At 53.7% G+C, this 23184-nt stretch overlaps 10 protein-coding genes across 10 annotated transcripts; 6 read left to right on the top strand and 4 right to left on the bottom strand.

Moving 5' to 3' along the window:
• Positions 1-486: 486 nt before the first annotated feature.
• Positions 487-2527, top strand: PG985_011114 (uncharacterized protein; the record flags this gene model as incomplete). The annotated part of the gene is made up of 3 exons (XM_066830881.1): positions 487-945; positions 1040-1909; positions 1976-2527. The coding sequence occupies 3 exons, from the start codon at positions 487-489 to the stop codon at positions 2525-2527; spliced, it is 1881 nt and encodes a 626-aa protein (XP_066681563.1).
• A 281-nt stretch (positions 2528-2808) lies between these two features.
• PG985_011115 (5-methyltetrahydropteroyltriglutamate-homocysteine methyltransferase) lies at positions 2809-4020 on the top strand (the record flags this gene model as incomplete). Its single annotated transcript, XM_066830882.1, has 1 exon — positions 2809-4020. The coding sequence occupies one exon, from the start codon at positions 2809-2811 to the stop codon at positions 4018-4020; it is 1212 nt and encodes a 403-aa protein (XP_066681564.1).
• Positions 4021-4959: 939 nt separating this feature from the next.
• PG985_011116 (uncharacterized protein) lies at positions 4960-6391 on the top strand (the record flags this gene model as incomplete). Its single annotated transcript, XM_066830883.1, has 2 exons — positions 4960-5561; positions 5629-6391. 2 exons carry the CDS (start codon positions 4960-4962, stop codon positions 6389-6391), a joined length of 1365 nt encoding a protein of 454 aa, XP_066681565.1.
• Positions 6392-7362: 971 nt separating this feature from the next.
• On the top strand, positions 7363-8580 carry PG985_011117 (uncharacterized protein; the record flags this gene model as incomplete). The annotated part of the gene is made up of 3 exons (XM_066830884.1): positions 7363-7916; positions 7955-8169; positions 8258-8580. 3 exons carry the CDS (start codon positions 7363-7365, stop codon positions 8578-8580), a joined length of 1092 nt encoding a protein of 363 aa, XP_066681566.1.
• Positions 8581-9425: 845 nt separating this feature from the next.
• On the bottom strand, positions 9426-9899 carry PG985_011118 (uncharacterized protein; the record flags this gene model as incomplete). The annotated part of the gene is made up of 1 exon (XM_066830885.1): positions 9426-9899. One exon carries the CDS (start codon positions 9897-9899, stop codon positions 9426-9428), a length of 474 nt encoding a protein of 157 aa, XP_066681567.1.
• Positions 9900-10333: 434 nt separating this feature from the next.
• On the top strand, positions 10334-12909 carry PG985_011119 (uncharacterized protein; the record flags this gene model as incomplete). The annotated part of the gene is made up of 3 exons (XM_066830886.1): positions 10334-10448; positions 10522-10672; positions 10737-12909. The coding sequence occupies 3 exons, from the start codon at positions 10334-10336 to the stop codon at positions 12907-12909; spliced, it is 2439 nt and encodes an 812-aa protein (XP_066681568.1).
• Positions 12910-13489: 580 nt separating this feature from the next.
• PG985_011120 (uncharacterized protein) lies at positions 13490-15044 on the bottom strand (the record flags this gene model as incomplete). Its single annotated transcript, XM_066830887.1, has 2 exons — positions 13490-14075; positions 15040-15044. 2 exons carry the CDS (start codon positions 15042-15044, stop codon positions 13490-13492), a joined length of 591 nt encoding a protein of 196 aa, XP_066681569.1.
• PG985_011121 (uncharacterized protein) lies at positions 15043-15967 on the top strand (the record flags this gene model as incomplete). Its single annotated transcript, XM_066830888.1, has 3 exons — positions 15043-15110; positions 15174-15348; positions 15407-15967. 3 exons carry the CDS (start codon positions 15043-15045, stop codon positions 15965-15967), a joined length of 804 nt encoding a protein of 267 aa, XP_066681570.1.
• A 238-nt stretch (positions 15968-16205) lies between these two features.
• On the bottom strand, positions 16206-19632 carry PG985_011122 (Vegetative incompatibility protein HET-E-1; the record flags this gene model as incomplete). The annotated part of the gene is made up of 2 exons (XM_066830889.1): positions 16206-19026; positions 19085-19632. 2 exons carry the CDS (start codon positions 19630-19632, stop codon positions 16206-16208), a joined length of 3369 nt encoding a protein of 1122 aa, XP_066681571.1.
• A 1591-nt stretch (positions 19633-21223) lies between these two features.
• On the bottom strand, positions 21224-22990 carry PG985_011123 (cytochrome P450 52A11; the record flags this gene model as incomplete). Its single annotated transcript, XM_066830890.1, is given in 4 exon segments — positions 21224-21295; positions 21351-22536; positions 22553-22730; positions 22810-22990. The coding sequence occupies 4 exon segments, from the start codon at positions 22988-22990 to the stop codon at positions 21224-21226; spliced, it is 1617 nt and encodes a 538-aa protein (XP_066681572.1).
• Positions 22991-23184: the final 194 nt, after the last annotated feature.

The following is a 23184-nucleotide window of genomic DNA, read 5'->3' on the forward strand; positions in this document are numbered from 1 at the left end:
CTATTGGAGGATTGCTTGTTTGCTAAAAATAGGGGGTCATATCTCCAAACCAATAGGGGGTGGTCGGGAATATTGGGGAGAATTGGTGCTGACTCCTTAAAACGAATTTGATTCGTTGATAAGCGTGGATGCCACTGTCTGTAGCATCCAGCCCTACAGTCATACTGCAGACCAACGCAGGTGTGAACACCGGCATGAAAATGCACGCCGCGAATTGGCCGTGGCATTCAGCCGGAGAATTTGGGACGAGCCAATGGGAAACTTGGTGGTCATGCTGACGGCGAAGGCGATTGTCTGCGTAACCCCAGTGTCGGAGCCAGATATCTTTCGTAGGACATTTCACCGGGATGGAAGCAGGATGCGGCTCTCCCGCAAACCTGCAAACCCTTGTCCATATAAGGGCAAGACGGGGACCCGCGTATACGTCCCGGCCGACCCCCTGCCGCTGCAGTGCTCTTTGACCCACCCGAATTATTTCCAGTAAATATGATCACCCCCAGACGGACGGGGTTTGACTCCCTGCTGATCCGAGACGACTACGATGTCCTGGAGTCCGGAAGCCAGGAGAAGGAGAGAAAGTCCAGATGGGCCGACCTCCGTCAACGGGTCGCGACGTGGACCCGAGAGACGCGACAGCAGATGGACGCCGAGTTCAAGTCCGTGCAATGGAGGAGGCAACTTCTTTTCGTTCCCTTCTTTTTCTGGCTGACGTTCCTCGTCGTCGTCACGGTGGTCCTGATCGGGCGCGGCGCGTCCGGGATGGGCCTCACCTCGACGCCGTCGGCCTGCATGGAAGACGGGACGGTCAATCCGGGCCGCGACCAGCAGAGCCTCTTCAGTCTGGGCTTTTTCGACATCACGCTCAAGACGAACACTTATACGTTCGGCGGGAGCAGCTCCATGTCGTTTGCCACGGTCAAGGTCATCGACATTGCCTGGGATGTGGTGAGTTACTTCTTTCGCGGGTCTGCTACAGACGTTCGCTCCCTGTACTTGAACTAATTGTACAGAGTGCTGACGCCTAATTATTGTCGAACAGATAATCGGCCGCGGAGGCCAGGGCCTAATGACTGTCATCTCGTGGAAGGTGTACCGCCACTACGTGTCCGCCTCGATGCAGACCGCGCCGGTCACGTACCAGACGTTCCGCTGCGTCTTCATCAACGGGGACGCCAACGTCGCCACCCCCTACCGACTCGCCAAGGACTTCATTAAAAGGCGGCGCCTCATTTCCACCACTGCCATGATCTTCATCGTGGTCTCGACCTTGTTCGTACTCGTCTTCCCCACGTTAGCGGGGTCTATGACGGGTTACATCGGCGTTATGATGTCTTTCGTCAAGGACCACAACGGCAAGCTCATTCCCTTTGCCAAGTTCGACTACGTTGCCTACATCATCCACGACGGGAAGCGCTTGAACCTAACGGATGATTACATCGTCACGTACGGTAACAATGCTGGGTCTCAGTCGATGTACGATCCGCTCGCCATGAGTCCGTCTCCGGTCTGCTCGGACGCCAGCCGGGCTTGCGCGATCAAGAATGCTACTTCCATCTGTACGCCCGAGTCCACTCAAGCCAAACATGAGAACAATGTTTGTACTAACCTGTTACTTGTAGATGTTTCCAGGTACGGCTTTAACGGTCTAAACGACGCAATATCAGAATGGGACATGGCCCCCGAATTGTTGATATTGGAACCACCTGCACTGAACATATCCGCATTTTACCTCTCGGCGCCGCCTCCGGGTAAGAAACCAGACAACATGCTCTACGGCAACGACTGGGTGGACCCCCGGACCGGCCAGCGCCCGTTCAACGACATCACGCGGCTTACCTGGACAGCCAACGGCCTCTTATTCACCGAGGACGACATCATACGCAACGGGGCGTGTCAGCCACTCATGAATGTAAGCAAAGCCCTACTGCACTCGGATCTTGGCCGGCCTTGCGCTGACCTTCTCGTTGGTACCTAGGTGTACGAATGGGGCTTCTCTCTCCTCCAGGCCTTGATGAACTGCGTCTTGCTGGGGATATGGTCGATCGGCCTCTGGCTCCTGTGGCTCGCCGCCCAGTTCAAGCTCCCGCACCGGAGGGATCGGGAGGTGGCCAAGGGCTGGAGGGCTGTGTCGTACTTGGCCGACACCATGCGCCAGCAGTTTGACGAAGCGGGCATCAGCCCCCGCAGTCTGAGGGAGAAACCCCTTACACAGCAGATCAACAAGAGCTTAAATGGTGGCGAGATCTCGTTCATCCCGGAGGACAAGGAGAAAAGTCAGCTCAGTTTAGGATACGGGCTGCTGCTGTGGTTCAAGCAGAATAAGTGGTGGTGCCTGGTGCTTCTGATGTTGTTGCTAGGCACAGGGCTCTCCCAAAGACCGGTGATGTACCCCCTTTTCGCCACCGTGTACGGGATGTTGATGGCGATGGCGTTGGTGGACGGCGTGGCAAGCAGGCTGCTTATTATCTTGCCCTTCGCAATCATGAGCTTGTTTGGCTTATTCTTCGCCCTTCTTTATGGCACATAGCAGAGGAGGTAATATGCCGTCATGGCTAGCTTATGTATCAAAGACTAGTCTCCAACCAATGTGACATTGGTTGCCACTGGAATGCAGAAATGGAGTCAAATGTGACCGTCTCCACCTCGTGCCAGCCCCCGGTCGGAAAGAGATGCGGGGAAAGGGGATCAATCATTCGATCCAGACTTTCCTTTAAAGATGCCAAGTAGCTCCCGATACGACTCTCGTTCTTCAAACATCTTGTCATCATTGTCTTGTTCTCTAATACTAGTACTAGAAAACACAGAACCATGTCGCCCCCTTTCCGCGCCGACCACGTAGGCTCCCTGCTCCGGCCCCAGAGCCTGCTGGACGCCCGCGCCATCCTCTCGTCGCCGTCCAGGATGTACTCGCTCGAGGTGCCCGACGCCGTCAAGGCCGCCGAGGCGCGAGCGGTCCGCGACGCGGTCCAGACGCAGCTCGAGAAGGGCATCCGGCCCATCACGGACGGCGAGTACGCGCGCCACATCTACTACGGCGGCTTCTTCGAGAAGCTGGGCGGGTTCGAGGCCAGGCTCGACCTGCCAATCCCGGACGCCTTCCGCACCGACTTCCCCACCACCACGGGCCTGGCCCGCATGGGGGCCACGACCCGCGCCGCCGTCGTGTGCACGGGCAAGATCGAGTACCGGGAGTCGCCGTACCTGGCCGAATGGCTGGCGCTGCGCGACACCTTGCCCGAGAATCTCTGGAAGGAGGCCAAGCTCACAATCCCGACGCCCAACTACCAGCACATCCAGCTGAGGCCCGGAACCGCCTGGACGGCCGAGTCGGGCTACACGTCGGACGAGGCGTACTTTGACGACCTAGCCCAGTGCTACGCCGCCGAGCTGCAAACCCTCTACGCCCACGGCCTCCGCCACGTCCAGATCGACGACCCGCATCTGACCTACTTCTGCTCCCCCCAATTCGTCGCCGGCTGCGCCAAAGACGGCACCGACACCGAGGCTCTTCTAGATCTGTACATCCGCGCGCACAACCGGCTCCTGCGCGACGTGCCGGCCGACCTGCATATGGGCGTGCACCTCTGCCGCGGCAACATGTCCGGGTCTACGCACTGGGTCTCGGGCTCCTACGAGACGATCGCGCACAAGCTGTTCCACGAGACGGGCTACCGGACCTACCTGATGGAGTTTGACGACCGAGAGCGCAGCGGGGGGTTCGAGCCGCTGCGGCTTTTACCCAAGGGGAAGAACGTGGTGTTGGGCTTGATCTCGACCAAGAAGGCCGAGCTGGAGGACCGCGCGACCGTCATCGCGGGGATCCGCGAGGCGGCCGCGGCCATCGCGGAGGCGCAGGAGGTTACGGTCGAGGAGGCGCTGGATTGCCTCGCGCTGAGCCCGCAGTGCGGGTTTAGCAGTAGTAGCTTGGCGGGCGGGGTGGGGATGACGGAGGGGCGGATGTGGGAGAAGCTGGAGCTGGTGAAGAGTATTGCGGAGGAAGTGTGGCCGGGGAGGTCGTGAATTTGAGTTCGGGATTACCAAGCCGTCGGCAGTCGGTCTAGGCAAAATGAGTGCGAAACATGTCATTAGTGGGGAACTGAGGTGACGGGGGATAGTTGCCCCTGAATAACATTCAGGTTACTGTGAACCTACGGCTGGCGCCGCCACTAAGTGCTGCGTCTCAAACATTGAATACCACCAGACCAATCAAATGATACATATATCTAGCGTAACATTCCCGTGTTATTTCCTCGTTCTTTGCGCTGGTGATTGATTACGAACGCGATGCTTAGTAAAGCGATGCGCAAACCAAACCCCCATTATGAACCAAGAAGCTTTCAGCTGGTTTATGCGCGAGTGTTGGTCGGAGATAAGGGGCCGACCCACTGAGGGGCAACTTTCGGCCACCCAATCGATTGATGACGTGCGGCGCGGAAGCCAGCCCGTAGGGACGGTGAAAAACAAAACTGGCGGCCATTGAATGATATCAAGCCATTTAGGTTACTGATGAATTATTCTGCCGGATTAGGAATCACCAGCGCCCGGATCGTTTGTTCTCCGACTTCGACCGCCGGGTTTGCGATTGGAATGACAGGAACCGGCCATTATCCTCCGCGACGGGTTTTGGAGAGTAGAGTACGTCATGAAAGCCCGAGATGGCCCACAGTCATGAATCTGCTGTCCGCTTGTCCCGCACCATACTCGCCCCCGACACGCTACCTGCCATGACTTGGTGATTACCGAGTGACCGCAATTCTAGAAGGAGTGGAGATGTGGGAATAATATAAAGAGTTGCCCGTCGAAAGGTGACAGGGTGTTCTCAGATACTTCATACACAACTCCAGAGATACCCATATTTAGACCGCGATTTCGCATACACTTTCACGCTATCGCAAATAGAATCAACAGCTGATCAACTTTCACTTTTCCTCGAACCCAAAAGCATACGCCCCTTTAAACATGGCGCCATCACAGCAACCCCGCATCCAGAGCGACAAGGTCGACGTCTCGCCCCTAGCCCAGCCGCTGCACTTCGAGTTCAGCGGCAAGACGGCGCCCAACCGCTTCCTCAAGGGCGCCATGACGGAGCGCCTGTCGACCTGGGACCCCCAGGACAAGCCCAAGCGCGGCGTTCCCACCGACAAGCTGGTCAACGTCTACCGGCGCTGGGGCGAGGGCGGCCACGGCGTCATCCTGACGGGCAACGTCATGATCGCCTACGACCAGCTCGAGGCCGCCGGCAACCCCATCATCCCCGCCGACGCCCCCTTCGAGGGCGAGCGGTTCGAGAAATTCAAGGAGATGGCCACCGCGGGCAAGAAGCACGGCAGTCTGATTGTCGCCCAGCTGTCCCACCCGGGCCGCCAGGTCACCGACGCCATCAACCCGAACCCCATCAGCGCCAGCGACGTCCAGCTCGAGGGCAACGTCATGGGCATGACTTTCGCCAAGCCCCGCGCCATGGAGAAGAAGGACTTTGAGGAGGTCGTTGGTGGTTTTGCTCATGCGGCTGAATATCTGTACAAGGCCGGCTACGACGGTATCGAGCTGCACGGAGCCCAGTAAGTTTACCATCTCAACTACCCCTAACCAATAACCCTAGATGAATGGACGTTAACCAATCCGCAGTGGATACCTCCTCGCCCAGTTCCTGGCCCCGTCCACCAACAAGCGGACAGACCAATACGGCGGCCCCCTCCTGAACCGCGCCCGCCTCATCTTCGAGATCGCCGACGCGATCCGGGCGCGCGTGCCGGACAAGGGCTTCGGCCTGAGCATCAAGCTCAACAGCGTCGAGTTCCAGGAGGGCGGCTTCTCGACCGAGGACTGCCAGCAGCTCTGCGTCGAGCTCGAAAAGCACCAGTTCGACTTCGTAGAGCTGTCGGGCGGCACCTACCAGTCCCTCGCCTTCGCGCACAAGCGCGAGTCGACCAAGAAGCGCGAGGCCTTCTTCCTCGACTTCGCGGACCAGATCGTGCCCCAGCTGAAGAAGACCAAGGCCTACGTCACCGGCGGCCTGCGCTCGGCCAGCGCCATGGTCGAGGCGCTCAACTCGGTGCACGGCATCGGGCTGGCGCGGCCGGTGACGCACGAGTTCGACCTGCCGAACAAGATCCTGTCGGGCCAGGCTACTGGCTCCCTCGACACCAAGCTCGACGAGCAGGACTTCGGCATCACCAACGTCGCCGCCGGCACGCAGATGCGCCTCGTCGGCAACGACAAGGCGCCCCTCGACTTCACCAACGACGAGCACCTCGCCGCCTTCCAGAGCTCCATGCAGCAGTGGGGCAAGGAGATGGGCGAGAATAAGGACGGCGCCAAGTACGGGTACGTCGATATCCTGGGCACCAAGTTGGAACCCTACGGCACTGCTTACGCCGTGTCGGCATAGAGCCGTCCGGTGGTGTCTTTTAGGGGAAGAGGTGTTCGTGTCCAATCAGCCGCCTAGATACACTTCTTCTTAGAATGAATTAATGAGACATGATATTGCATCAACCTATGTTGCATCCCATAAACCCAAATCGAACGACCGTACACAACAATAGCCCATGAAATACGGGCATAAAGTTACCACCCCATGTGCTTAAACCGGTCCTGATTATATTCAATCTCCCAAACGCTTCGCTTAGTTGATGCAACTTGCGGCTAGGTGAGTTGAGCATCGTTGGTTTGGTCAACAGAGGCAAGGGGTTCAGGAGGCCGAAAGTTAGCAAACACGCGGAACTGGTTAAAACGCACCACGTTTGCTGCCAAGTCATCTTGACCGTCTCGCGTTTACTGATTCCTAATAAGCGCTTTCACTAACAGTGTGCATAGTCACTCTATCGCGCATCTGACGTTGCGTATTGATTGGTGGCCAAACCCAATTACTGCTGCATGCCAGCTACCTTGCTGCATGGGAAATCGGGTCTGAATAACCACGTTTGGCGGCCAACCGTGCTCTTATTATTCATCCATATTGTCGGAAATGAACAAACTCGCACATATCACCTGACAACACATTTCTGCGTTACATGGCATTTGACTCAGATAGATTGAGCTGCAGGCATCACATGGCCGGCATTGGCAATAACCAACCACATTCTGTATACAGCAAGGGAGCTCCGATGCAGGTTTCCGACTGCAAGGTACACTCGTTGTGTCGCGTCTTGACACCTCCAAGGGCCTCAAAGGGGCTGCTTGTGAATACATAAGTTCAATGTTCAATCGTTGGCAAAGTAGTAGAAGGGAAAATGCCACTTGCCTTTTGTCAACTTTGACCACATCACCTCTAGCGTATTCTACTAACCTCTCCCAATCTCTCTCTCGGAACGTCGCATCTAGATCAGCTTAAAACACCAGCAAATTGATGCCAGCAGGAAGATGGTCTCCATAGACGGTGTTGACTTGCAGCCTGACAAGGTACCCCCGCAACTCCTGCCCAACTCGACCTTGGGGCCGCTCACGCCCTTGAATGAGCATGCCAACCCACACGCCGGTGTCCTGTCCGCGAGCATCTGGTGCCTCACCATGCTGGGAGGCGCCGTCCTGGCCCTGCGCCTCTTCGCCAAAGTAAGCCGCGCCCGCCCCCTCTGGTGGGACGACGCCGCCATGATCTGCGCCTGGGTACTCCAGTTCGGCGCGGCGTGCTGCGCGCAGGCGGCCGCCGACCTCGGTTTCGGCCTGGGCCGCGACCGCGTCATGCTGCACCCGCACCGCGTCTACCAGATCGCCACCCTGGCCCTGATCTACCCGAACCTCGAGACCGTGGTCGTGGGCACGGCGCGCATCTCCTTCGCGCTGGCCCTTCTCCGGCTCCGGCGGGACCTGCGGTGGCGGCTTACGATCTGGACCGTCGTCACGGGCTTGGTCTTCGTCACCATGTTCGCCCTCGTCCTCGTGCGGCTGACGCAGTGCATCCCGATGCAGAAGCTCCAGTACGGGGAGTGGAGGGCATCTGCCGCGGCGACGGCAGGGCGGTCCTGTACATCGGCTGGGCCAGCGGGGCGTGGAGCGCGCTGAGCGACTTCGTCCTGCTCGCCATGTCGTGGGTCGTCGTCTGGTCCGTCCAGATGCGCACGCGCGAGAAGGTCGGCACGGCGCTGGCGATGAGCATCGGGGCGGTTTCGGGGGGGATCACGATCTTTCGGTATGCATGGATCTCGCCGGGGTTTATGCAGGACTTCTATCGTGAGTGTCACTGAAGTGGCTAGTTTATGCCACTCATCCCCTTTTAAGAGACCCTTACTTTCGTGATGCTAATCTAACTTGCATGAAGAGTACGGTTGGTTCGGCTGGATCATGATGTCGGCCGAGGGCATGTCGAGCCTGATCGCCGCCAGCATCCCGCCCTTGCGGGGCTTTCTCCTCGCGATGCGGGCCGACTTCCGAACCCGGCTCCAGGCGCCTTTTACGTACTTCCGCCGGTCGTGGGGACAATCGACCACGACTTTACGACGAGACAGCTCAGGGGAGAGCGCATACCGAGCGCGTGGGATCAAAGTCGAGACGGACGTCTTCGTTTGCCACGATGCTCCTCCCCAGGTTCAGACACTCAACCAGCTTCCTCAGATGGAGATGAGTTATCTTCACTGCGACTAGACGAGCTGTGGAATAGGCATAACCAGAGTCGGTGGAAGTTCATGGAAAATGGGGTCGACGGCGCATTTGGTTGGCATGTATAAACTCGTTGAGATTACACTGGGATTTTAACCTTGGGCGTCAATTAGTCTGAGACCAATACATGGTTCGTACTGAATGCCCTCACGTCATCTACTAGGGCATAGTTCTCTAAGGAAATAAGTTTCTTGGGTAAGCGACTTTCGGTGTTTATTCATTCTGATCCAGTGTTTATTCCACCCTTATCTCTGTGTCTCATAAGGGAAGGAGTAACCGTTTACTCGATAAATTCCTATTACTCCCTCGTAGGATATCAAGCTTACTCTAAGAAGAATCAATGCTTACACCGAGAGTCGATAGGTTTGAAGTGATAAAGGCTTGCTTCCCTTGCTACTTGAACATTGTGGAGAATGCGTTTGAATCCATCTGTCCCTGGAACGCCCTGCTCTCGTTCTGCGCCACTAAGTTTGCAAACTTCTGTTCAACTCCCTGCTGGGCTGTTCCTACTATTCCCTGCATAGCCGTAGATTTGTCAGCCTGCATGTCGCCGAAGGTCTGACCCGTCCGCTTCGCCTGGGACGCCTTCAGAGTGGCTTTGCAAGTTTCCTGTAGTACTGCGTTTCTTGCAAGGCTAGAATGTTCATCGTTAATCTGGAGTTGTGCCACTCCTTCTATCATTGTAGCTTCAACACCATCTCGGGATAGTTTTGACATCAACGCCGTCAGAGACTGTTCCAAGGAACTGAAACACGTACTCATCCTCTCAATGTCGCCAGCAGTGCGACACGAAATAATTCTGTGTATGATTGGTTAGCCTCGGTTCTGATTCAGGTAAGTTTGTGGGCATCTGCAACGTACAAGGTGACGGCTGTGACGGCTACTGTGATAGTCTCTTGGCACCCGCTCAGCTGGCGATTGAAACGGGCTACCTGCCCCTCGTGGAGATTGACCTTGAGCCTGTCTCTCTTGCTTAGGCCGCCCGTGCCTGTGGAGTGTGCCGTATACCCCAAGATGGTTTTCGTAAAACCATCGCAAAGTTCCTTGGTCGAATCCAGCGCTCGTTGGAGGCGGATGTCACTCAGAACGGAGCCCATATGTGCCGATGCGATGCTGTTGTTTGGTCCCAAGACGCCAACCAGGGTTCTTAAGGTGTCCTCGGTTCCGGCGAGGAGGAACTTAGAGTGGGATACGACCTGTGGCGCCTCTTGCAGGCTGTCAATGACCTTGGTGGCGGCTTTGGCGCTCTGGGTGGCGAGGCCAGCGACGGCGATGATGCTGGCTGTGAAGCTCAATGGATCCATCGCGTTGGGGTATAATCATTACAAATCAAAATTTATGTTATTGGAGACGATGAAGGTATGGCAGTGTCTTTGTTATAGTTGTGGAGTCAGCTGCTACGTAATGTCATAATTATCTGTACTATATCGGAAACTAGTAATTGTATGTGACTGGTATCTGTGAGAGACCTTTGTGACAGTCACATTTCACATTCATTGGGTATCATCTCATAAACGATCGTTCGTGTTTGGGTCGTTTTGTTGTTCGTAGTACTGTTTGGTTTCTCGTTTGCCAATTGTCTCAAGTTTGGTTTCTGCCGTTTGCTCTCTGCTCCAGTGAACCTTTTAAGATGCTCATTGCTGCTGAGCTTGTCTTCAATTAACACGTTTCATCTAATGCGTCCTCATTCTGCAGTCTCAAGCGTGTGTCATAACCGTCGCCGGCCCCTATCGTAGTCATGTCGATCCCAATAGGATCCGATCCAAGCATAAGCCAAAACTTTGGTAACTCGTCAGTGAGCAGTGGAAGCCGTCTGTTTCAGGGGATCGTTCAAGGAGACGTTCATCTTCACCGTGAGCATTTCCCGCTGTCACTTACGCCCAACTGGGCCACTTTCACCATTTTCAGGCACTGATTTATTAAAAGACCAACAACAGGAGCAGCCAAAACCAACAATTCTCATTCCCTTCGGCCGCGACGCCGATTTCATCCAGCGTGGAGAGACCATGGCCCAAGTGCATGAGCTATGCGCCCGACAGTACTCTCGCACTGCACTCGTCGGCTTGGGTGGAGTCGGGTAACTATGGTGGACAAGTGATGCGCGTGGTAGTTTCCTACTTGGGTCTGACTGGTAACAACAGGAAATCGCAACTCGCCATCGAATATGCATACCAAGTCCGCGAGCGTTCGCCAGAAACATGGGTCTTTTGGATCTACGCAAGCAGCGCGGAACGATATCTGATGGATCTCCGAAACATTGCCGACTACGCCAAGCTGCGAGAACGAGACGACCCTCGAGCTGATACTCTACGGTTGGTGTCCAACTGGCTAGTCAGTGAGAGTAGTGGGTCTTGGGTTATCATAATCGACAACCTTGACGATGCAGATTTTCTGTTCCAGAGTCAGAACACCGGCCATCAAAGCCGCCCAAGTCTCGTGTCTTATCTTCCAACCTGCGAGAAGGGCTCGATACTTGTAATCTCCCGGAACAAGGATGCGGTCTTGAAGCTCGTCGAACTGCCAAACATCATCCAGCTGGATCCGATGACACCGGCCGAAGCGGTGGCTCTGGCAGAGAAGAAGTTGACAGTGTCAAACTGTAGCGTAGAACGCCTTGCAGGTACTCTAGAGTACATGCCTCTGGCGATTGTCCAGGCAGCGGCCTACATCGCCCGGATGGGTCCACGGTGCTCGGTGGATCAGTATCTAGAGAAGTTTGAGCAGAGCGACCACGACAAAGCAAAGCTTCTCAACTTCGACGGGGGGCAGCTACGACGAGATCCGGAAGCCAAGAACTCGATCATCATCACGTGGCAGTTGATGTTCGACCACATTCATCACACCCGACCTTCGGCAGCCCATCTACTCTCTCTCATGAGCGTTTGCAGTTCCCAGGTCATCCCGGAATACATTCTGCAACCTCCTGTCTATGACCCCCAGGCTCCCCTCGTGATCGATCCTTGTCCTTTGCGCGAAGTCTGCAAGTCTGGGGACCACGGCACATCCGATGAAGATATCCTGCTTCTTGCAGATTGTTCCCTGATTTCGATAAGTGCAGACGGATCCACGTATAGAATGCACAGCCTGGTACAATTGGCTACTCGAAAGTGGCTCCAAGCCGCGGGAAATGATGGTCATGCTCTGTGGCAAAGGGCTCTCATGAAAGGGCTAAGCGCAGCGTTGACGAAATGGAGTTCCGAACACTATTATTTCTCGACTTGGGCTCAGTGTCATACAGAAAGAGGCCAGGGACAAGAGGTATTACCAGAACGGAAAGGGTTCGAGCTGACGTCCGCTGTCCACTCGCTCGCACCACAATGCCCACACGACAAATCCGGTCTCGCTATCTGGGCCAAGCTTCAGTACACACTCGCTTTCTTTTGGGTGACTAAGTTACACTGGCTTCCAGATGCACTGCATCGAGCGGAGTGGGCATTGATATCCGCTGTCTTCGGGGGTCTTGAACGGGACTCTGATCTAGTGTTGATGGCTGCAGACCTTGTCTGTGTCATCCGGATGACTTTGCATCTGACGGAAACCTATACCGCAACAGCCTTGCTCTACGACCAGGAGAACACTGAAGTCCAACGTAGGGTCAATACCCCTGCTAAATGTGCTGCATGGGACGCAATGGTAGAGAAGCGCACTGGAAGGATCAGAGATGCACAACGAGACTTTGGTCATGAGCATCCTCACACGGTCAATTTCATCAACCAGCTAGCCTTGCTTCACATGAGCCAAAGAAACGAGGACGAGGCAGAGAGGCTACTACGCCCAGTACTAGAAAGTCAATCCTGGCTGATTCGATGTTTTTGGGATCCAACATTAATCAGCCTGAACCTACACAGTCTGATCAGCAGTAACCATCTGGAGACTGAGGAGACCCTCGAGCTAGCCAGAACAATGGCCCGAATTTATAGATCGTCTCTAGGCTTGCAGCCTACCTTTGGTGATATCCAGGAACGACAGATCGTCCGTTTTGTCGAGGACGGTCTGATCAGCATCGGCGAAGCGCTTTATAAGGCGTTGGTGAACATTCCTTCTGATTGGGAGCCACACACCACTATAATAGGGTTCCCGTCATCTGAGAGGATGTTCCGCTTGTTTAGGAACCTTATAATTGCTGGAACTTCTGCATCTCATATTCGATCGTCGGAAATAGTGCCGTTGGAACGCGCTGACGCACCCAATTTTGTCACCACTTATTCTGTTGACTCAGCATCGATACAGTGGTTGAGCAATACGGAACGAGGTTCAGAACTTCCACCTAGCTCGCCCTGGCTAAGTGTTTACTATGCCACTAGGCCTCAATAGTTATTGGCGCCTGAAGTATGTGGAGGCATGAGACGGAGCCTGATGATGCATATTAAAGAATCACATACCATACTCGTGCTCAGACGCTGAAATTTGCTCCATACACTACACGTGATTATTGTGCGGATAATGTACAGCAACAGCAGACGAGATAGGCTCGATGTCAATCTTAAGGTCGCCAGAAGACCAGCCAACAGTCACAGGAAGCTCCCGGGGATAGCAACTGTCACCGCTGAGGATCCTTTCGATCGTCCCGAAGGTCGTGTGTCTCTAGTCTACGAAAGTTATAGCGAAGGCATCGGGAACGGACCTTCCATGGCAAATTGCATGAGGTAAAGCCACCAAGGTACATGATGATTATACGACGTATAGCTGTTATGGGAATGAACGTGGGTCCTCATGGAGTAAACGATATGTTTACAACGCTACCTAAAAATGTAAATCTTGTCCACATGATCTTGTTTGTTGAATAAGGATCTCTTGAAGTATCACACTCCCATTGTCACATCCAGCGACATGTCCAGCAGATATGGCCCCGGTCTACCTTTAACCGTCTTTGTTAAAGCTTGCCAATCAACCCCTAAGAGCAAGCGACGAAGCCGTTGCGAACCGGCGCGCCCGTGTGGGTCATTAGGCCGCAGTAGACGACGTTGACGCTGCCCTTCTTGTCGGGCTTGGAGACGGCGACGACGACGCGGTCGGGCCCGGGCGCGACGGCGGGGTTGTTCTCGCGGCCGGTGAAGAGCTTGTGGTCCGCGAGGATGGGGAACTCGTCGAGCGTCTTGCCCTTGCACTTGGCCGAGAACTTGACCTTCTCGCGGTTGTTGTAGACGTGCGGGTACTTGCCGGTGCCGAGCGTCTTGCCGCGGTCGGCCAGCTTGCCGGCGTCGACGCCGGCGTCCTTGACGTTGGCGCCGCTGTAGCTGTGCGTCGCGCACTTGCCGCTCTTGCGGGGGAAGTTCTGGAAGTGGTACTTGTGCCGGACGGCGCGGCCCTCGAAGGGGGCGTCGGCGTCGCCCTCCTCGGTCCAGTCCTCGACGCCCTCGAGCTCCCAGGGGAGGGGGCCGTCGTCGTCGCGGGCTCGCAGGATCAGAGAGCCGTCCTCGGAGGGCAGGGCGATGGCGTTGCCGAGAGAGATGCCCAGGGCAAGGATGGCGAGGGTGCTGCTAATCAACTTCAGTATGCAATGATGGTTATTCTTGTAGGAAGAAGTATTGAAACTTAGATATTGAGGTGAGAACAGATGAGTGTAGCTGTAGCCAGAGACTGTTTTGGTGCGCTTCTGGTATTATCAGATAGTTCACATCGAATACTGGCGATCTTGCGACCGTTTATACACCATCCCCAAACCTGACCAAACGGCGTCGGTATAGCACTCTGATCTCTGCTCTCTAAAACTGCCTCCGAATGCAATCACCATGTTCGGCGTTTCAATCTGCCATGAGGATGCCGTTCTAGCCGCTCGTGGTCTCGTATCCTCTCATGAACTACACAGAAATTGGGGATGGCTTCCAATTGTTCAACCATACCAACACGTCCGGACCCTTCGTATTTAATCAGAACCAGCTTCCTGACGCCTCGACGTCGACTGACGATGGTTTGGTGGGAGCCCCTGATTCAGCCATGGTCAGCATTCGAGGTCTTTGTGATCAAAACTTTGATTGAACTGGGACCGCCTCAAGTGGCAGGTCGTCTATTATCTCGTATGTCTGACGGGCTGCATCACTGCACATTCAAATCGGTGTAACGGCGGATTCAGTCATATATTAAGTATGTGAAAAGGAGTCCCCACAAGAATGTCGGGTGGAGGCGGAGCGGTCGCACAGATCGGCGATGGGTCCGTCTTAGCCTCTTGCTGAATGGACGACGGGTTCATCCCTCAATTCGATCGGAGCCTAGAATCTTTATCTTGTCAGCTTACAAGGCTTAGCGACCGCCACAGCTGAAAGAGAAGCAGGGAGCGCCCCGCAAAGCTGGCGGTACTTACGGGCCCCAAACCTCCAGATCAAAGTTGCAGCGCCTGATTCCCCTAACGCTCCACTACCTCTATCATTGCCCAGCTTCTCTCGGACGACGCAGAACTACTCACATTAGCCTTCTCTACTTGTTGTATCAGGCCTCCTTCGCGACAACATGGCCCAAAACCTCAACGTCTTTCTTGATAAGCAAGTAGCTGACCGATGGGGTCCTTCAAAGAACGAGTAGGCAATCCCCCAACGCTCTTCTTCGTTATCTATACAGTTTTGACTGACGAAAGATCCAAGAGCGAATGCCGTCTCCGCTCTGCTGTTGGAGTCCCTGGAGTACGATGAAGCCGCTCGGAGGTTCACCGCCGATTGTGCGGCGGCGCGCAACGCCGGCGAGGCCAAGGGACGCTTGCCCGCGATGTGGAAGCTGGGCGAGAATGTCGCCAGAAGGTACCCAGAGCACCACGAAAAGGTAGTGTGCACAACTGTCATCGTTCTTGTTGTTCTCAGGCTAACAACAAGCAACACAGCTCGTCGGCTTACTCGACGCGGTCCACCGCCTGTCAGACCTTGTGATCCGGGACGAGACGGAGGTCAAATGGTCGGAGCTGCCTTTCCTAGTGGAGGGCTGGGATCAAGTCTACAACCGGCCCGAAGACCAACACTCCGAAGAGAACGTCTCCATCATTGCATTCATCGCCAAACTCCTTTCGGCCGAGCTCCTACCCCGGGACGAGTTCCTGCCCTGGGTCGACTTGGATATGCACACTGCTCTGGAGAGAGGCCCGGAGGACCCGTCGGCCCTCAAGAAGGACGACATTGTCCTTCTGAATGTCAATGTCCCAATTGCGGCCCAGTGGATTCAACACGCCGGGTTGGTCGTATGGAACTGCGAGGCCGACTTGGGCCTTCCCAAAAGACCAGAGTCTCTGTGGAAAGGAAACGCCGGGCTGAGCTACTCCCGCTGGAAGTTCTGGAAAGAACGAGCTACCTGGGTCACTCAGGTCAAGTTGGTCAGTCCCCGAACACGAGAGTTCGCCAAGGGTATGGTGGAGGAGATGAACAGAATCGAGAAAGAAGATGGCCTTTAGAAAATACGCATGAAGCAAAGTAGAAACAGGTTTCCAGACGAAACCAAATTGGTTTGTAAACGTACAATGAAAGTACCATAATTCAAAAGTTGACTTGATTGTCTCTTACTACAATAATGGTAGCAGCATGTTGGATGGGTTCATAGTCTATTTTATGTTTCATCTCATGACACTCCATTCCGTCCTCCACTCTTGGTATATCCAGTGGTGTTGCTGTTAGTGTGGTGGCGGCTCCTATCTAGTCATCTGGATGACCTTCATCGCTCGGTGAGGGAGGATCCTCCAAACTCGTAGGTGGTATCCATGGCTGCATGGCCGCACGGGGACCATTTGCCGGAGGGGGATTGTTTGCCGGAGGGGGGGTATTTGCCGGAGAGGGGACACTTGTAGCCGCCATCCGCATATGTTCAATATTTTGCATTCGTCGGAGTCCTCTGAAATTCACCGTGTGAGGATCTCTCGTATATCTGTCGGATTCCCAATACGGAACTTCCACACCGGAGTCTACGTATGGGGGTCTATATAACTCTCCAAGGGTTCCGGTACGCGAGTAAACAGACTGGTTTCCGGTGCACCTCTCATCAGGCGGAGTCGGCCTCATTGGAAGTTCTATGACTGTGCTTGTTGAACTCGGGACGATGAATCGTTTCTCCTCAGACCATTTGGAGCTTCTTTTCATGATTGAACTTTCTAGTGACTTGGCTTTGTGTGGCAGGAATATTCCGAATGCTTCCCTTACCCACGACCCCATCTGAGAGGCCCGGTTCGTTCTTGGGTTGGCGTCGTGACGTAAGAATATCTCGACCACAGTACTCCAGTACTCTAGCACACGGACCCTATCGGGTATGTTGTCATCGTTCGACACAGCGACTGACTCGCTGAGAACGATCTCAAATGCCGTTATTCCGGAGAAGGCCTTATTTGGATTTGCTCCGGCATCGAGGAGAAAGTGGACAAAGGACAAGCGGGGGACGCGATGTCCCACCCACTCACACAAACCAGCTTGCTTGCTGTAGTCGCGTACAACATGGAATAGACATCGATCCCTATCGGGATTGACTTCTGTTCCTTCCGGTAATGCGGCTTGGATTGTTTCCAGCATATACAGAGGCATCTGGTACTTGGCGGCGAGGTCTGCGAACGCAGTAGCGCTTGGATCCAATCGGCTGCCTGTGGTCCAATGATGATGCTCTGCGGTTGCGGGTGCATCTCGGCTTCGGGTTGTGCGCTGACTTACTGCACACTGGGTAAGCTCTGAGACAACCTCGTCAATAAGCTCGAGCAAGCGCGTCTGTGGTAGATCACATGCCTCTTCTTTCATTGCTGCGAGGCTCAATGATCTGTCTATCAGCTCCCATAGCTGCGACCGATTGGCCTCAGTGACTGGTTGCGAAAATGTCTTAAGCAACAAAATGCTGGCATGGAAAAGGGCTGATATCGGACAAAAGTCACCCTTGATGCTGGAACGAATCTTTCTCACCATCCTCTTGTCTTCGAGGAAGTCTCGAGCTGTCCTGTGCAGATATGAAATCCTGATGGGTCCGTCAATTGGAGATTCCAGGTTGCAAGTCTCATCAGTGGTACTGTCCTGTGAGGCCTCGAGGACTTCCTGGGTTGACTCGTCGTCCATGGAGGATGTCTCGGGTTGCTGGAAGGTGGTCATCTCCAATAAGCCTTTGCAACGGCTTTTAAGTCGTCTTTCAATGGTAAGTTGTCGTTCTAGCTTCTCCTGCTCGTCCAATGGCTTGTTGGGTCCGTTTAGAGCATCCGTCATGTCCTCGTCTGTGAACCATAGCTCTATAGCTGTCAGTTTGCCTCGGGCTACACGCGTTATTTGAAGATATTGACAGGCATGTTGGAGGTATAAAGGCTCTATGGATGAGAATATCTTCTCATAGAAGCCCTCCAGATCTGGCGGAACGTCCTCCAGTCTTCGCTGCAGATCTGACAGCCGATCGTGGTTTCGAAGACCGTTGAGAAGCGACTTCGTTGCCAATTCCACCCACAGGAACACTCCGGACGACCTTCTAGCGACTGCACCAATGAGAACATCCTCTTTTGCGGGGTCGCGTCGCAGCAGTTGCTGGAAGTGTTTGTTCGCATGAAACCTTGCCGTCGTAAATCTCACGATGTCAGGATACGTGAGATGATGTAACTCCAGATGTGGCTTGCATAGTAGAGCATCCTCAAAAACCAGCCAAGGTCTGCTTGCGAGGCACGCTTTCACATTGGGATGCGAAACAACATGCGCAAACATTTCTACCAGCGTCTCGTGGTCCCCATCAAACTCGTCAAGGCCGTCGATGAAGAGGCAGAGCTTGAAAGTGTCTCGCGCACATTCTAGTATCCTTTCGAAGGCCTGGATGAGCTCGTGAAACTGGAATTCTCGTGTATTTCGTCCCAAAATGGCAGCGAGACCGAGACGCCCTGGTAGAACCTTTGGCACAAGTTCAGGCCTTTGTGCAAGAATGTCATGGATAAGAGAACGAAGCAGTCCTAATTGCGACATCTGGGCGACACTTCCTGAGTTCCAAAAGTAAAAGCTTGCGACAACTAGAGGTGTAGCGCCGGCCCATTTCCTCAAGTGATGCATTGTTCTCTTATGGCTCGCAAGGAACTTGACAAGAGTAGACTTTCCTGAGCCAGGCTTACCGGTAATCCAATAAACGTCCTGATCAGCTTCAAGCCATGTGGACATGCTACTCCATGTCCTTTCAGTGTGAGGATGGGGGGCCATGTTTGAATCAAAGATCCACTTGAATGTAGCCGCATGTGCTGGCACAATTCGAAACTCTCGGTCCTCCTTTTCATCATCTTTCAAACTGTTGAGAATCTCTTCGGTTTGTTGAAGCAGCCACGCCGAACTCCCCCAGTCCGATACTCTGTTCGAGAATTCTGTGTCGGGGCTCTTGCTCTGGCCCTCGGCGTTGACCTGACTGGACTTGGCGATTTGAGCCAGCTCTTCCACTCGCGTGAGAAGGTCGCTTGGGAAGTATACTTCAGATTCGCATGTCCGATCGCAGTGCTCTTTGATGCGAGAGGAGAAGTTTGCTCGTTGTCTTGTAGTTTAGACAGTCAGCGAGGTATTTTATCCACTTTATAGTCGGGCTATACTACCTCATGGAGAGCAACAGTGTGGTGTCCAGAAGTCCACGGCAACGTTCGAGTCGTATGGCCAACATGTTGATCTGGCTTTCACCACACATGCTGCTGAAGGCCTGTCGCATGCTCTTCCATTTGCTGCGTCTTCCATGGATACGCAAACCCTCCAGTGCGACGGTGAGCTTACGTGATACCTCTACGCACTCCCTTGAAATGGTGTATAGCGTCACGTCAGTTCTATCTTGAGGTTTCAATGACTGGAGAAGCTGGCCTAGTTGACCTGGCGCAGCCCCTGGCTGTATAGCGTATACCAAAGAGGCCTCCATTCCCGGCGAAGCAATAAAAGCTTGCGCTCTTGGGCTTAGATTGTTCGTTTTGATTTCGCCCTCAAGCTGTTGACCCAGTTCTTGAAGGAATAGTGCTGTGGTACATGTATCGGCAAAGTCGATGAGTGGACCTTCGGGGGAAGTATGAATCCTGCGTCCTTTGGAAACCAGCTTTGACGCCACTTCGAGAAACTGCAACACGTTGCCAGTCAATGCAATAATTGATAGAGGCTCCATATCGGAGGTTGGTGGGTTAAATGAATACAGGGAACTATGGGTTCTAGCGACAGCGTTGATTCTGTGATTTGACTGTTGGAGCCTCGAAGTAGAGAAGTGTTTTGTCCGATAGCCAAGGGGGGAGAGGGGCCTTTTGTGATTGCTTCCGTAAATATGAGAAAGCTGAATCAACGCCCCCGAACACCGGAGGGGTAACGCCCAATGATACGCAACCAACCCCTCTTGTCCATTCCGACGTATCGCTAGGAACTTAGGCTGACTTCTTGAAATTGCTTATCATGTTGATATTAGAGAGGTCCAAAGAACCAGACCAATCGGTTCGTGCTCCAACCACACTCAATCGTCCAAGCCCCATTCTTTGAATACGTGGTCCTCAACTGCGGCAATGAGGCTATGTTACGGTCCCAAGCATCGCCCCGTTAAGTAGTTAGGCAACCTGCCACTGCATCATAGTAAACCGATAGCGTTAGAGTGATTAATTCATGGTGCTCTAGGTTATAACAATGATCAACTCATAACCTGAATGGATATGTCTTCTTGGCCTTTACTACAGCCATCGCTGCAAGCAAGAATAATCTACCAAATCAAAATTCTCATACATGGTCTGGACCTTCGCTTCTTAATGTTCCTTGGTTGCTCACGCCAGTATTTACGATATACGTTTTTGGGAGCAGCCTTGCGACCCGGTTCAGGTAGCCGCCCTGGGAAAGCATCATTCCAAAGATGTACTACGCTATATAGTTTAACAAGGCAGGCCTTGACATCTAAATGTAATTATATAACCCAACCATGGATCCAAAGAGCAGAAGCTCTTGGCGATAAGAGTTCAACTAATGTAAGCTATTAACTCCTGATAAGTCTGGGTATTGGCTATCTTCGCGATACCTACCAGCTAGGCGTCAAGCTTTCTGGGTCGGACGGCAAATCCGTACACGGAAAGGGGGAATTGCGTACAGCAGAATGTCATTCTCCGCAAACTGTATTCAATTGCAACCGACCAATGTATAAATATGATGCATAATGTGCATGCATGTCTTACCCGTGGTGGGAAAAGATCGCAGCTTGGTGAAATTGAAGTCTACTGCGCCCTCTGCGGTTTAGGGGCGCTGGGTCTATGGGCCACTGCAATGCACTGCCCCAGAAATTAACCTGCAGTTTCTTTGCTTTGAATGCTGGGTCCTGCACAGCCTCAGGGCTTTATCAGTCGGCTGCCTGCATAGGTACCCTAGCTACCCAACCATGCATCAACGCCACCACCAACTAGTACTGCGACATGAAGTTCGTCAAGAGATCGGGGCATTGTTTCGTCAATAGCGATTCGTTCAGATTGTAAGTCAAAAGGTAGGTATGTAAGACAAATAAATAATGTAACATGTGGAAAAGGTTCTTGCCGGGTTTAGCCTGTAGTGGATTGTGTAGTTTATGTGCATGAAATCAAGCCAGTATCACAGTTTATTAGGGGTAAAATACAGCTCTAAACATGGTGTGGTGACGCTGAGTAAGTATTTGACCAAACTAAATGGCGGTTGTTCTGGGCCTAAACAATACCCCTCAGCTGGGAGTACTTATCCTCCATGTTGGGGGTGGCCACTCAGGCCTTGGTGGCTGCGAACTTCACCCTCATGCTCATAGCATCAACTGGCTTGACGGTAATCTGTCTTGTCTGTATGGAAATTTTCTAAGCACACGAGCGAGGCAAATAATCGGGTGTTTCTTACCTGGTAAAGATGCGACTTGACCTTGAACTGCCCCGTATCCTTCTCAAGTACCGGCTGACCTTCGTCGTCCGTAAAAAGCTCTCCAAGACCTACTTTGCTGAAGTCATATCGAGGAACCACAAGAGCGATGATCACGCGTGCCTCTATGTTAGCGAACTCCTGGCCAATACAATTCCGGGGCCCTCTCTCAAAGGGGCGCCAAGCACCGACAGGCACCCTGCACAAGTCCGAGCCGGTGTCCACCAGCCACCTTTCAGGTCGGAATATGTCGGCCATGCTTCCATATACAGCCGGGTCGCGGTGGATCTGGAGGTTGGAGTTGTATATAATGGTTCCATCGAGACAGTGGTTCTTGCCATCGGGCGTACGGACTGTGAATGAACTCCCGAAAGGAGATGTACGAGCTGTGGCAGCGGGCGGATGCAATCGCAATGTTTCCTTGATGACCGCACTGATGTATGGCATTTGGTTGATGAGCTCCGGTCCCGTTTCCCCGAGGAATCGCCCGCATATTGCCTTGGGATCTTGGTTAGATCCCAGAACGGTACGTATTTCTTCGCGCACTGCCCTCAAGGCTCTTGGGGTACGCATAAGCTCGTAGAATACCCACGACAAGGTGGTGCTGGTGGTGTCGTGGCCGGCAAGCAGGAAGCTCTTCAGCTGGTCCACTGTGGTTTCAAGGACCTCCGAACTCAGGGACTGGGTATCCTGGAAGCTCAAGGAAAGAATACTGCGCGAGGAAGCAGACTCGGGGTTAAGTCGGTACTCGTCGTGCTTTCGCCGCACAATGTCCCGAAGGATGCTGTCGATGCGTTTCCCCAGTCGGCTGCGTCGAAGCTCGACCCTCGGAATCGCCCACCAAGGGTAGTCGGCCTTGTCGTCCAAGTAGCAGCTGAGTAACTCACCGAAGAGCTTGATCATTTCGCCTTGACCTTCGGTGCGCTGCGCCTGCAAGTCCACATCCATCGTGACGGCCCCGATAATGTCAAATGCCAGATTGACAAGTAGCGGAAGTAAAGGAGTTTCGGTTCCTGCTCGTGCGAGCTTGTCCAAGTGGTCGATGAACAGAGTTGTCTTGTTCAGAATGGCGGGTAAGTGGGCCGCCAAGTGTTGCGGAGCGAAACCTGGGTTGAACCGCTTTCGCAGGTGCTTCCAGTTGTCGTCTTCTGCGCCCAAGATGGATGATCTGCCAATTACATGACTTAGATAGGCCAGACTGGCCCTTGGGAACACTGGTAGGAAACTGTGGCGAAGGCTTGGTGATCTGCTCCGCGATCTCGTGGCTCCTAACCAGGACCATAGGGCGATTGACTGGGCGAAGGTCCACAAACATCAATGGTGGATTCCCGAGGGTCTCGAGCATCTCGGAAAAGACCACATCTGCCTCGATGTCAGCGCGCTTCTCGACCCTGACCGGACCTCAATATGGTGGTTGTGGTTCAAGGGTCGGACTCCATACCAGGATGTCGGTCTCTTGGGCCACGTTTGATGTACGCATCAAACGTTGCAAGATGTCCCCATATCAAAGACGATGGAAGCTGCGGGATGCTCCCATATTGCACAAAGCGCTTGTGGTACAGCGTTTTATAAAGATAGATGCATATCAGCGGCAATGCTGCAAGTAATAACGACATCAACATACTGTGCACGAGTTGAATAGCTTGAAGATGGTAGCGACTGAAACATTGATGCCAAAATGATTCAAGATGGGCAGCCAGCCTTGAAATCAAAAGGAAAACAGGTCACACTCGGAACACGCGGAAGACTGATATGGCGGTGAGGGAAGCAAGGGATGGCAGTACTTCGGACCACAGGGTGTTGGTCATGCCGTGGC

This window comes from Apiospora marii (assembly GCF_038362585.1).
Source record: "Apiospora marii strain CBS 49790 chromosome Unknown utg000007l_segment0_segment0, whole genome shotgun sequence".
Classification (NCBI taxonomy): Eukaryota; Fungi; Ascomycota; class Sordariomycetes; order Amphisphaeriales; family Apiosporaceae; genus Apiospora; species Apiospora marii.